Source organism: Callospermophilus lateralis, chromosome 4, assembly GCF_048772815.1.
Source record: "Callospermophilus lateralis isolate mCalLat2 chromosome 4, mCalLat2.hap1, whole genome shotgun sequence".
In the NCBI taxonomy this organism is placed as follows: domain Eukaryota; kingdom Metazoa; phylum Chordata; class Mammalia; order Rodentia; family Sciuridae; genus Callospermophilus; species Callospermophilus lateralis.
Genome location: NC_135308.1, coordinates 78,715,955 through 78,729,675, shown reverse-complemented (window position 1 = coordinate 78,729,675; position 13,721 = coordinate 78,715,955). Strand labels below are relative to the sequence as shown.

The 13,721-nt window shown below is 32.5% G+C and overlaps 1 protein-coding gene across 2 annotated transcripts; it reads left to right on the top strand.

Annotated features, from left to right (window-relative positions):
• Nucleotides 1–7,746: 7,746 nt before the first annotated feature.
• Nucleotides 7,747–11,682, top strand: LOC143396708 (NKG2-A/NKG2-B type II integral membrane protein-like). Of its 2 annotated transcripts, XM_076852657.1 has the most exons (6): nucleotides 7,747–7,933; nucleotides 8,315–8,416; nucleotides 8,886–8,936; nucleotides 9,480–9,631; nucleotides 11,184–11,284; nucleotides 11,571–11,682. In XM_076852657.1, exons 1-6 carry the CDS (start codon nucleotides 7,747–7,749, stop codon nucleotides 11,680–11,682), a joined length of 705 nt encoding a protein of 234 aa, XP_076708772.1. The 2 variants fall into 2 exon arrangements, with proteins under 2 accessions (XP_076708772.1, XP_076708773.1); XM_076852658.1 differs by lacking the exon at nucleotides 8,886–8,936.
• The last annotated feature ends 2,039 nt before the right edge of the window (nucleotides 11,683–13,721 follow it).

Sequence of the window (13,721 nt, the reverse complement as noted above, 5' to 3'; positions counted from 1 at the left end):
AAAAATTTTCAATAAAATTCTGGTAAGTTTCATACAAAATAAATGAAAAAGATAGTGAACCATGATGAAGTGGGGTTTATCCCAGGGATGTAAAGTTGGTTTAACATACAGAAATCAATAAATGTAATTCATCACATCAATAGACTTAAAGACAAGAATCATATGTTATCTCAATAGATGGAGAAAAAAAATTGACAAAATATAGCACCCCTTCATGTTAAAAACACTAGGAAAACTATGGGTAGTAGGAACATACCTCAACATTGTAAAATCTATCTGTGCTAAAATCAAGGCCAACATCATTCTAAATGGAGAAAAAATGAAATCATTTCCCCTAAAACCTGGAATAAGACAAGGGTGCCCTCTTTCATCACTTCTATTCAATATTGTTCTTGAAATTCTAGCCAGAGCAATTAGACAGAAGAAAGAAATTAAAGAGATATGAACAGAAAAAGAAATCAAACTATCACTATTTGCCAATTATATGGTTTTATAGAGCCAAAAAAATTGAACCAGAAAACTTCTAGAATTTATAAATAAACTCAGCAAAGTAGTAGGATATAAAATCAACACCCATAAGTCAAATGCATTCCTATACATCAGTGATAAATCCAATGAAAAAGAAATCAGAAAAACTATCCCACTGACAATAGTCATGAAGAAAATAAAATACTTGGAAATCAACCTAACAAAAGAGATGAATGACCCCTACAATGAAAATTACAGAACACTGAAAAAAGAAATTAAAGATCTTAGAAGATAAAAAGAACTCCCATGCTCCTGGATAGCAGAATTAACATTGTCAAAATGGCCATACTACCAAAGGTATTATACAGATTTAATGTACTTTCCATTAAAATCCCAATGATTTTCTTCATAGACATAGAAAAGGCAATCATGATACTCATTTGGAAAAATAAGAGGGATAAATAATATTCAAATATAAGAGATCCAAAGCAATCCTTAGTAAGAAGAGTGAAGCAGGTGGCATCACAATACCAGACCTTAAACTATATTATAGAGTCATAGTAACAAAAACAGCATGGTATTGGCAACACAACAGAAAAGTAGACCAATGGTACAGAATAGAAGGTACAGAGACAAGCCCACATAAATACAGTTATATCATACTAGACAAAGGCACCAAAATATACATTGGAGAAAAGATATCCTATTCAACAAATGATGCTGGGAAAACTGGAAATCCATAACAAAATGAAATTAAGCCCCTATCTCTCACTTTACATGAAATTCAACTCAAAGTGAATCAAAGACTTAGACACTAAACAGAGACCCTGCACCTAACAGAAGAAAAAGTAGGCCCAAAACTACACCATGTTGGCTTAGGAACTGGCTTCCTTAACAAGACTTGTAAAGCACAAAAAGTAAAGAATCAATAAATGGGATGAATTCAAACTAAAAATCTTCTCATAAAAAAAAATAATAACATGAAGAAAGAGCCAATGAAATGGGAGAAAATCTTTACCACACATATTTCAGATAAAGCATTAATCTCTAGGATATATAAAGTACTCAAAAAACTTAACACCAATAAGACATGACCCAATCAATAAATGGACCAAGGAACTAAACAGACATTTCACAGAAGAAGAAATACAGTCAATCAACAAATATATGAAAAAAATGTTCAACATCTCTAGCAATTAAAGATTAGCAAATGCAAATCAAGACTACTCTAAGATTTCATCTCACTCCTGTCAGAATGACAATCATTAAAAATACAGGAAACAATAAATGTTGGTGAGGATGTGGGGGAAAAGGTACACTCACATATCGCTGGCAGAACTGCAAATTGGTTCAAGCATCTGGAAAGCAGTATTGAGATTCCTCAGAAAACCTGGAAAGGAACCACCTTTTGACCCAGTTGTCCCACTCCTTGGCATATACCCACAGGACTTAAAATCAGCATACTACAGTGGTGCAGCCACATCAGTGCTTACAGCATCTCAATTCACAATAGCTAAATTATGGAACCAACTTAGATGCCCTTCAACAAAGGAATGGATAAAGAAAATGTTGTATATATACACAATATAATATTACTCAGCCTTAAAGAAGAATGAAATTATGGCATTTTCAGGTAATGGATGGAACTGGAAAATATCAGTTATTCATATATATATATATATATATATATATATATATATATATTTCCAAATATATCAGAATATTTTGATTAGTAAAGCGAAATAAGCCAATCTCAATGAACCAAGGCCAAATGAACTCTGATATTTGGATGCTAATTCACAAAAGGGGATGGCTAGGGAAGAATAGGGTACTTTGGATTAGACAGAGGGCAGTAAAGGGAAGGGAGAGATATGGGGGTAGAAGAGATAGTAGAATGACTCAGACATTATGATCCTATGTGTATATATGATTACATGACCAGTGTGATTCTACATCATGTACAACTAGAAGAATGAGAAATTATACTCCATTTATGTAAGATGTGTCAGGATGTATTCTACTGTCATTTAAAACAAATCAGAACAAATGAAAAAAGAGACTATTTGTCTTTGGCTTTTGACAATTTATTATAATGTGGCTCATAAATTGTTTCAATGATTGATATTCCTTGGGATCTATTGAACTCCACATATCTGGGTGACCATATTCATTCCAAGATTCGCAAACTTTTCAAACAGTGCTCTTTGAAATAATGAATTTTCTTTTATCTTTCTTCTCCCTTTTTGACATCCAGAATCCATACATTCATATTTGGGATGGTATCCCATTAGTCAAAATAGTTCATAGATTACCATTTGGGTACTGTATGCCTTCTTTCTTTCCATATTTTTTATTATTTTTTTCTCTACTAATTGGTTAATTTTAAGTAAATCTATTTTAGGTTTGCTGTTTCTGCATAGTTGAGTCAGCTGTGAAAACTCGCTATTGAATTTTTAAACTTTTAGTTATGTGTCTACATTGTTCTCTTAATTTTATTATTTACCTATGTGTGTTTTTTTGATCTTCTTTGAGATTTTTTAAAATGATTCTTTTGAATTCTCTTTTAGGGAATTTGCAGATCTCCATTTTGGGGTTGGTTATTAGAGTTTTATTAGTTTCCTTTGCTGATATTCTATTTGCCTGATTCTTCATTATCCATATATTCTTGCACTTATGTCTGCATTTGAAAGAGCAGATACCTCTTTTAGTCTTTACAACCTGTTTTTGACAGCTTAATGACTTCTGTTTTGTTTCTGGGATGATGAAATTATCTTCAAGATAATAGTCAAATAAGGTTGGAGATTCTGTGTCCACCGTGGCAACCATGGTTGTTGGGCCTGTTACTAGGTCTCTAATGGACATGGATTCTGTCCCATCTCAGACTCTGTCTAGGACATTGGTTTACAGGACTAGTGCTGGGATGATAGTCTGCCTCTTGTACATATGGTGGGTCTAATAATAGGTATGTGATATTGTGACTTTTGGGGGGTCCTTGAGAAAGCCTCCACTGTCATTGGGTGGGTTACTGGGTGGACAACACTGCCCTGGTCCACAGTTAAGAGGGGATGCAATGGAGTCCCAGGGCTTTGTCAGTGTCTATAGTTGAGACCAAGTTTCTCATGCTTTGGGTTCATGAACATTCTATTATTTATTTGGTGTGTAACTGGCTAGGGAGGACTTTGCTCAAGTCGCAGTCGAGAAGAACTTGAACTGAATTACAGGGGCATTTAAGGATCCACACAAATTCAGCAGGTCAGATCATAGTTACTGCTGGTGACCAAGTCTAATTCAGGTCCCTGTGGGGGTGGGACTGTTCCCAAGCTACAGTGGAGGGGTGGAATTTTGATTAAATGCCTTATTAATATGTCTTCTGTTACTATGGCAAAATTCAAGAGGATGTTTAATACAGAAGGTAAAGAGTTTTATTTTGGTTCATGGATCTAGAAGCTAGGAAAGTGCTAGCAACTGGTCTTTTGATGAAAGACACATGCTACTCCAGAGTGCATGTACGGAATAAAGGGGTCATATGGTGAGAGAACAAGCAGAGAGTGAGTCAAAGAAGTGAAACTCACTTTTTTTTTTAAGCTTCATAAATTTATTTATTTATTTTATGTGGTGCTGAGAATCGAACCCAGTGTTTCACATGTGCTAGGCAAGTACTGTACCACTAAGCCACAACCCCAACCTGTGAAACTCACTTCCTAAACAACTTATTCGTATGCCAACTAATTCTGCCTCACAGGTACCACATTAATTCCTTCAGGATGGGAGAGCCTCAATGACCCAATCACTTCTCAAATGTCCCACTCCTCTCAACACTGTTACATTGGCAACAAAATTTCAGAGTGAGTCTTGGCAAGCACAAATCATATCTAAACCATAGCAGGGTCTATTTCTGATGTCAGCAAGCCTGTTCTGGGAATGTAAATGGGTATATCTCACAGTAGGTTCCTGAGGGAACAAGATTGATCCCAGAGTGAAGCTGAGAGGGGCCAGAGTGAAGGTACATGGTGGTTCCATGGTCTGAGCTTAGACTGAGGTCAATCAAACTGTCATTCAAAGTTCTAGTGAGTATGACTCTTTCCAGGTCCCTTGGTAGATGGTTTTGGTAGCAGGACCAAAGCCTGATAGGTTGTAACTGAACTCAAAGGGGATAAGGCTATTTCTGGGTCTAGAGTAGGGACCCCTTTCAGCAAATCCCCCACATGGGTATGAGTCTACCCTCTTAAAACACTTCTCCTTGATCTTGGTCTTCAATAGAGTTTTCAAACTCCTTCCTGAATTCCAAGGCATTTCATCTATGGATGGCTGCAAAATTATTGTTTCTCTGGTGGGATTTGAATGAAGGACTCCTATTCTGCTAACTTGTTGATGTTACCTTTTAGGAGAAATTTTAAGAAATTTATACTTTTCTAGATTTTAACTTCTTTTTTGTCACTTACAACTAATTATACCTATTAAAATTGACAGTTTTGATTGAGAATGAGTGAATGAAAGAGTAGTTATTTAATATTTTAACCTCAGGCATGCTGATATAGCTCAACATCAAATAATATTTTATCCATCTAAATATATTTATTTTTATCAAGGGAATTATGAAGATTAATGTATTGAAAACCTAAACTGGAAAGAATGGTGCACACCTATAATGCCTGTAATTAAAGCTACACAGAGGGCTGAGGCAGGAAGATTGCAAGTTGAAGACCAGCCTGGCCATACTTAGTGAGACCTTTCTCAACAAAACAAAAGACTGAAAAGTAGCTCAGTGGGAGAGTGCTTGCTTAGAATGTGTGAAGCTTGGGGTTCTAGCCCCAGTACACCAAAAAAATAAAATAAAATAAAAAGAAATAATAATAAAATAAAATGCAGAAGTTTAAAGAACTCAAGCAGAGAAAATAAGTTCAGCACTAGTATTTTTTGTGCCAAATACAGAAGTTGAAAGTGTAGTAATTGCTCAGAATAATTAGTGAGACATGTATGTATGTATACACACACACACACACACATATATTTCTATTGAAATGTTATGAGTTTTGTATTTTTTTCCATTATAACATAAATGATTTAAAAAATTTGAGGAAAAGAAGTCCGTGATGAGACACATACCTAGTATAGATGAGGCCCTAGGCCCCAGCATCAGAAATCAAAAAGCAATATGAAAACAATGCCCCCAAAAACAAAAAAGCAAAAGCAAATAAATAAAAAAGATATAATCCTAAGATTCAGAAGCCTAATATTTAAAAAGAAATTAAAATCTAAGATTCTCTTAAGAAAATGTTTGTTTAAAATGGAAACCAGTTAAGTGCACGAGTGATTAGAATTCTGTCCCTCCAGATATTGTAGAATATGTACACAAGTTTTTAGAGGCACTTGGAAATGGAAAAACTAAATGACACACTTAGAAGTCCCTATTGTTCTTCAACAGAAGCCCAAGTGTCCTATATTCTGGAGTGATGTGTGATAAGATAAATTGATTTCAAAATAGCCTGTGTGTGAGAATTTCCTGTTCAACCTAAAGTGACACATTGATGAGAAATCTTCTTTTTCCATTCTTGACTCACTCTGAGTCTTCAAAGGGCAATCTGTGAAGATCATAGATATTGTTTGTTCTTATCCTGGACTTAGGTCATTCAATTTCACCTTTTCTTACTCAGCTATGGCAGACCTCCTTATGTGAATAACCAGGTCTTCCCAATAAAGGATGGCAACACAAGGTATGTGTCGCTACTCTCCTGTCTCTGCTAGCCCACCTCAGATAGAGGGGGGTTGCAAATACTAGACATGCTGCACCTGAAGTACAAGTCATAGACAATAAGATCAAAGTACGGCATCCATGTCTTAAATAGGTTGAGGAAAATTCTTACAATATGAAATACATTGGAGGATTTCTTAAAGGTTTCTAATTATTACCTAATTAATCAAGTGCATCCACATATATTGGGGTTTTTTAATCAATATGATTTAAAATGAAATCCAGGGGCATTGAAACAATAGACCATTAATTTTTAAATATTATAATCAGTAAGCTTTGAATATTTGAAAAATAACAATTTATATTTAGCTCAGCCATTATAGAGTCTTAAGAGAAATTTCTATGAATGGTGAAAGCCAAATGTAAATCATCAGATACTTACTTAGATGGTAAATAACTGTAGTTTATGCTTTCAATAAAAATCCGGATGAGCTAGCTTAAACAAACTACTAAACTTAATAAAGACTTCTAAACAATTAATCAATAAATATATATCAAACTTGTATAAAGGTTTCTTATACATGGCATAGCTGATATGATTTATAAACAATGACAGCAATTATGACTTAAATAGTAGTTTAAATAGCTAACATTTATGGAAAATTTTAAGTGCCAGATTGTGTTAAGTGTTTTACATGCATTATATTTTATATATTCATATTTGAATTTTAGAAGAGTAAACTTGGTTATTGATAATTATAAAATTACTTTATCTGCATTATTCTAATTACTTATACAACTAAAGTAACCCTCAATGATTTTCATGACCATAGACTATCTGGAAGTTTCAACTTACAATGAAAACTCTATACTTTATCATTTCATGATCTCATAGCCAATTATTTCCATAAAATAAGTATTAAAATTACTTTTGTAGTCTTTTCAATACTGTTTATGTCATGCATATGTTTTTAATGTCAGAGAACATTTTTCAACATATACAATATCCTTAATTTTTAGTAATTTCCTAATCACTTCTCAATTATTCAAAATAAGACTATTTAATACTTCTAATCAATTTTAATAAATACATATAAGCCACTAAATAAAGGTAGGACAGTGCAAGAAGTTAAGATGTGTCTACTTCTCAATTCTCTGTTTAAACAGTTTAAACCTCATTGGATGTCAATTTATCATAAAGTCAACATATACTTTCTTCTATTACAGCATTGTGATTTTTCATGCCAATATTATTCTTCATGATCTTAAATTATTTCTGTGCAAACCAACTTTATTAAAGATCTCCTTATTCATAAGCATCTTAATTTATCACTAATTTATTGTTTGATGCCCCACCAATAATATTTTGTCAAAAGTAGAGGATCCTTAAAATATTACCTAATTTAACCATAAGTTTTAATGTTTAATTCTCTTGGGAAAGATTTGCCATCTTCAAAAGCAAAGTGAGCACCAACACTTGCTCCTCACCCCGCCCATTGACTGCATTAAGGTTCTCATCACCACATATGCCATTAGTTAAGCACAATTATCAGAGCACAGTCCCTGACATCAACTCAGCTTCAGAAATGAGTAATCAAGGAGTGATCTACACAGAACTGAATCTTGGCAAGAACCCAAAGAAGCAGCGAAGAAAATATAAGGACATTAAAAGCTCCATTTCAGTAACTGAGGAGGAAATAACTTATGCAGATTTAAATCTTCGAAATTCTTCTCAGGAACATCCAGGGAATGACAAGGACAACCACTGCAAAGGTAAAATATGTAATCAATCCTCAGTGTCTAGCTGTTCTAGGATGTGTAGTTGGGATGCAGATGTGTGGGTAGGAAGTAGGGAATAAACTCTCATATTTGTGATGATAGGAGTTCTAACTTGAGCTGTTACTCTATTTTAAAATATGAAGACTAGTTTTTGTCACATTGTTGAAGTTTCTAATCCTTGATAAAGAACTTCTGGAGCATTGTGTTCATTGAAAATGTGATGGTGTATTCTAAAGACAGATTACAATGGTAGACGTGAAATTGGGTTCAAATTTATCTTTATGATTCCCGGTGTATGGGGTTTCTCTTGTATGTAAACCTTCTGAACAGCTATCTGCATCTTCCTTTCTCCGTGCTACCATTTCTCCTCTGCAGAGTTTCCATCACCTCCAGAGAAGCTCATTGCTGGGATCCTGGGAATCACCTGCTTTGTTTTAATGGTCACTGTGGTGGTGATGATTACAGTTGTTATTCCATGTAAGAATATTTTTGGAAGATTATAAGGGAAGTTTTCACTAATCATTGGAAGGTCCTCTATATATTTCATTTCAGGGAACAGAACTTTCCTTTTAATATTTAGACTAAATGTGAAATGGTTATTCTGAATTTGTCAAAAATATAACTGAAGGATTGCAGTAAGTATTTTATATTATGTTTATCTATTGTGATTTTGTAACTCAAAAACATACTTTAGGAGACTGGGAAGTTTCACTGAGAAATATAAATTGTGTTCTGAATGTGGTTATGCTAAATATTGTACTGAAAGAGATGGTGATGTTAGGTTTTCATTGAAGTAATTTTTTTCTTTATTGATTTTCTTTTAAAAATCAATTTGAGTCTACATTATTCTCATTCTAAATAATACATATATTTTACACTAAGAAACTAAAATGATTATGATGTATTTGGATAATAATTTTTATAAGACCTATTTTAATTTTTCTAGCTACTGTAATACAGGAGGAGAATAATTCTTCCCTGATAGGAACCCAGAAAGGTACATAATGATTTTCAAAGTTCTGATATATTTGTATATATTATATTTTTCTATGTGACTAAAGCTATGCAAAGATGGTAATCAATTTCTTGGGGAAAAATACATCTAGAAAAATTGGCACTAAATTCCCATAAATAAAGATTATAGGAGGACATTTCTTTTTGTCCAGACAATAAGATGAAATTCCAATTTAAAATAACTATATAATCTTTTGGCCTAATGGCTCCAATTTCCTAATTTTGGTACATTACATGGCATAAACTAATTTTATATTCTAGAAAAAGAAGTGTTCAGTGATCTTTAAGAGTCTCATGTGAGGTTTTTCTCTTTGTTTGCTTTCTATGGGCACATCCATGGGATGAGAGGCTGGTCCTTTTCCGTGTTTGTGTATATAAGTATATTTTTGGTTTAATATGTAACTGCCCAAGGGGTACATAGGTATGTGGTATACAATTTTTTTATGTACACAAATATGTAAATTCATTTTAATTTTAAAAAATTTACCTCATTTCTGAATAAAAATTCATGAAAATCTTCCTTCAGCATATCATTGCAGACGTTGTCCAAAGGAATGGTTAACATATTCGAATAACTGTTACTACATTAGCATAGAAAAAGTGACTTGGAATGAGAGTTTGGTGTCCTGTGCTTCTAAGAACTCTAATCTGCTTTATATAGACAATGAAGAAGAAATGGTAAGGTTTTAAATGTTTCATTCTATTAAAAGCTTTTTCATGGGCAATATTATATTTACAGAATTCATTCATATTCTTGAACATATTTGCCAGGTATTTACAAGTCTGAATAATATTTCATTATTTGGCTTTATGATTTTATCTTTATTTGTATGCTTTAATATACATTTGTTTATTTCCTTTTTATGAAAAGTCATGCTCATAAAAATTTTATCCTTTCATTCTGAAATAAACTTTACTATTTAATTTTATTTCACATAAAGAAAACTAAACATCTCTTGATTGTGCAGATTGATTGCAAAGTGACTAGACTGAGGTAATTATAGTCAGATCACTAGATAAAAAGTTTCCAATTCCCACCTGTCCCCACCCTTGCATATGTGCTCAACATTCTGGCTCCTGCCTAAACCACTATCTTGGCTTCTGCTATGATAAATTAGCTTTGCCTGTTTTTGAACTTTACATGAATGCAATCATAACTATGCATTTTTATTTTTTCCCGTTTCAATCTTATATGGTATTTGGGTGATTTATCCATCTTACTACATTTACCTGTAATTTTCTAATTTTCACTACTGTATTATGTGGATATAACATTTAAAAATCCGTTCCAATAGCTGATCTCTGGATGGGAGCGGTGAGTCTCATGCCCCCAGGGACAAACAGACTTCCAAGGTGGAATTCCTTTTTCTGAATCCCCTCACGCTGTTGATGGATATTCTGAAAGATCATCTTCACCAATGGTTTCTACTGTGTCGGGTCCTGCTAATGGGAGTTCCTTTCACACAGAGGAGCTTACAAGAGCTACCTCTTATTGCTAGGTTGGGTAGGGAGCCAGCATGCAAGGGGCACTTTCTTCTTTTGGATAAGGGATTTAAGTCCTTTGTGGTTCCCTAATACTACAGTGTCAAACCAGTTTTACCTCTTTCTTTCCATCTTTCAGAATTCTTTTTTGCTCCTGTCTTTCACTAATCCCATAATTTATAGTTGTATTATCATGTAGCAGCAGAGAGACACAAATCAATGCCACCTTCACTGAACTATCAGCATTTCACAAATACAGAAACAGATAACAGTAGAGACTTTAAAAAATGATGTGGTGCATAGAACACCTGATTTTTGGCTTCCATGTAATTTATTTCTTCAGTGGAAACCCTTAATTTCCTTCTAAAACTCACACTCTGAGGAACATAGTGGAAAAATACATTGATTTAGACACAGCCTCTGGAGAATTAAATATATAGTGTCTGGAAACTTATTTAAATTCTTGCTATGTTTATTTTGTTAACATGTGTAACAGAATACATGAATCACAGTATTCCTTATTCACAGAAACAGCATGTGGTTATTAAATAAAGAGTTAATTTTAAAGTTCAAAAAATGTTCAATTATGAACATTTATGCAAGGTTTTCAACAATACAAAAAGTGGGTTTATTGTTTATCCAATTAATTGGTTGGGAACATTAAGATACTATGACATAATGTACTATTTTTAAAAGTAATGAAACCTTTCACACTGATTATTTAAATAAAAATTCTGTTTTCTGGCAGTCTTTTCTACATTCCCTCTCACTTCTGTCATGGGTTGGAGTCTTTCGTAAGAGCAAGGATCATCCATGGAAATTGATAAATGGCTCAACTTTCAAATTAAAGTAAGTTTTTTTTTTTTTTAAATTATGCTACATCTAAAAAAATTATGTTCGAAAGAATAGTATTAATAATTTGACTTATAAACATGTAAAAAATATTGCAAATTAGTGAAATGTTGACATAAATATTAAAGAATGGATTGTCTTTATAATTACTAGCTTTTACTAAAATTATATGAAAATGTCATCCATTTTAGTATTGTTTTTTACAATTACAAGAAAAATGCTTTCACTTAATAGATTTTTTTCTATAAAATATAACTGAATTCTGCACTTTTCATCATTACAGGGTAAAGGAATCATCAGATGATGAACGTAACTGTGCTATGCTGTACTCATCTGAGCTTAAATCAGACAGTTGCGAATCTTCAAATACATACAATTGTAAACATAAGCTTTAACATTAATACACCTAAATCTGAAGTCTGTCAGGTAATTTTGTATTTCATGAAGAGGAAGTAATATTAGGATTGCTTTAGTCTTAGAATGGAATTATATCATTTGTTCTAATAACAAAAATTTTCAAAAAACAATTATTGAATTCTAATATATGCCAAAAATAAAAATAATACTTTGTGTCTGTCTTTTTTTACTCAATATTCTATTCATGACATTCAACCTTTCTAAAAGATTCCATGTTACCTGAGTCCATTTCTGTGAAATGCCAAAAACAGACAAACCTGTGGAAACAGTGTGGATTAGTGGTTACCAGGGCTAAGATTATGACGCAATGGAACTTGACCACTACTAAGTATGTGTTTTTTTTTTTTTTTTTTGGAGTGATGGAAATTGTTTAGATTTCTGATAGCAGTGATGATTGTAGCTAAGTGAATATACTAAAAATCACTGATTTATAGAATTTAACAGTATGAATTTTATGCTGGGTATTTCAATGATGCTGTTAAAACATTTTTTTCCAGAATTATCTTTGAGATTGCATTGACTCAGGTAAAGTTTAGTCATCCTTATAATATTGACTATGCTATGTTCTTCAACAAATTAGGGTTATTTAATTTTTCTTGATCACATGTTCTTTTGATATTAGTCTTACAGAAATTTAAGTATTCACAATAACGGTTTTGTAAATGACATCCTTATTTTTAAATGTAAATTGTTTTTAGTAATTTTTGTTGCTGTGAATAAAATTATGATTGATGGTTACATGTTGATCTTACATCCAATGCTTCATTGATTTTATGAATTAATGCTAACATTCAAATATAGATTATTATGTATTTTCTCTGTAAACTACTGCTTTATATATAAATAATCACACTTCTATTTTCTTTCCAAGTGCAATTGCTTGATTTTCAAAGTTCTATTTATATTACGTGTATCATTTCCTACTCTAGAAAAAAATTTCAACATTTCATCTGATTTATGAATTTTTATCACAACTTCTCCAATAGATACAGTTCTGTAATATTCTTATTTTTCTATTAGACTTTGTTATCAAGTGATTTTTTATTATTATTTTTTGTATCAATTGGAATGATGTTTTCTCTGTATGGTGTTTATGAAAAAATTACCTATATCTTTCTAAAATATTAAATAATCTTGAATTTATGAAATAAAATTGGTGTTAGTGGACCATGAACTGAATCTCTGAAACTATGAGCCAAAATAAATATTTCCTCTTCCAAGTAATTTTTGTCAGGTATTTCATAATGAAATATGTCCATGATGAAAGCTGACTGACTCACGATACCATATGTATTTGTAGGATTAGTCTTTAGAATGGTTTATATAACAGATTAAATTTCTTTAATAAATTTATTTAATATATAGTTTTGCTCAACTATTTGTTATACTAAAATTTTAAATAGGTATTTTGTAGGAATTTTCTATTTCCTATAGATGTTAAAATATATTCTTACATGAGGATGGAAACTCTGCTTATTTATGCAATCCAAATGAGTGATATGTTTTTTTCCCCATCCTTTCACTTTCAGTTTGTGAATGTCTTTGCCTATGAAATGAATCTCTTGGAGAGTGTTTATTGTTGGATCTTTTTTTTTTTACTTATTCTAATTTGTCATATATGACAGCAGAATGCATTTCAATTCATATTACACATATAGAGCACAATTTTTCATGTCTCTGGTGTACACAAAGTAGTCACACCATTCGTGTCTTTATACAGGTACTGTCCATCTCATTCCACTGTCTTTTCTACATCATGCCCCTTCCCTTCCGTTCCCTTCCCTTTGACCTATCTAAAGTTTGCCTGTTCCTCACATGGCCCTTCATCCCCATTATGAATCAGCAGAAAACATATCAGAGAAAACATTTGGCATTTGGTTTTGGGTATTGGCTTACTTCACTTAGGATTCATTCATTTATCTGCAAATGCCATGATTTTAATCTCTTTTACTGTTGAATAATATTCCAATGTGTATATATATTACATTTTCTTTATCCATTCATCTACTGAAGGGCA

Excerpts from the sequence above, each read along its gene's own strand:
- LOC143396708 (XM_076852657.1), top strand. The coding sequence starts at position 7,747 with ATGAGTAATCAAGGAGTGATCTACACAGAACTGAATCTTGGCAAGAAC. Across the intron at positions 8,937-9,479 it reads CCTGATAGGAACCCAGAAAG|CATATCATTGCAGACGTTGT; the intron begins GTACATAATGAT and ends ATCTTCCTTCAG. Across the intron at positions 9,632-11,183 it reads TAGACAATGAAGAAGAAATG|TCTTTTCTACATTCCCTCTC; the intron begins GTAAGGTTTTAA and ends GTTTTCTGGCAG.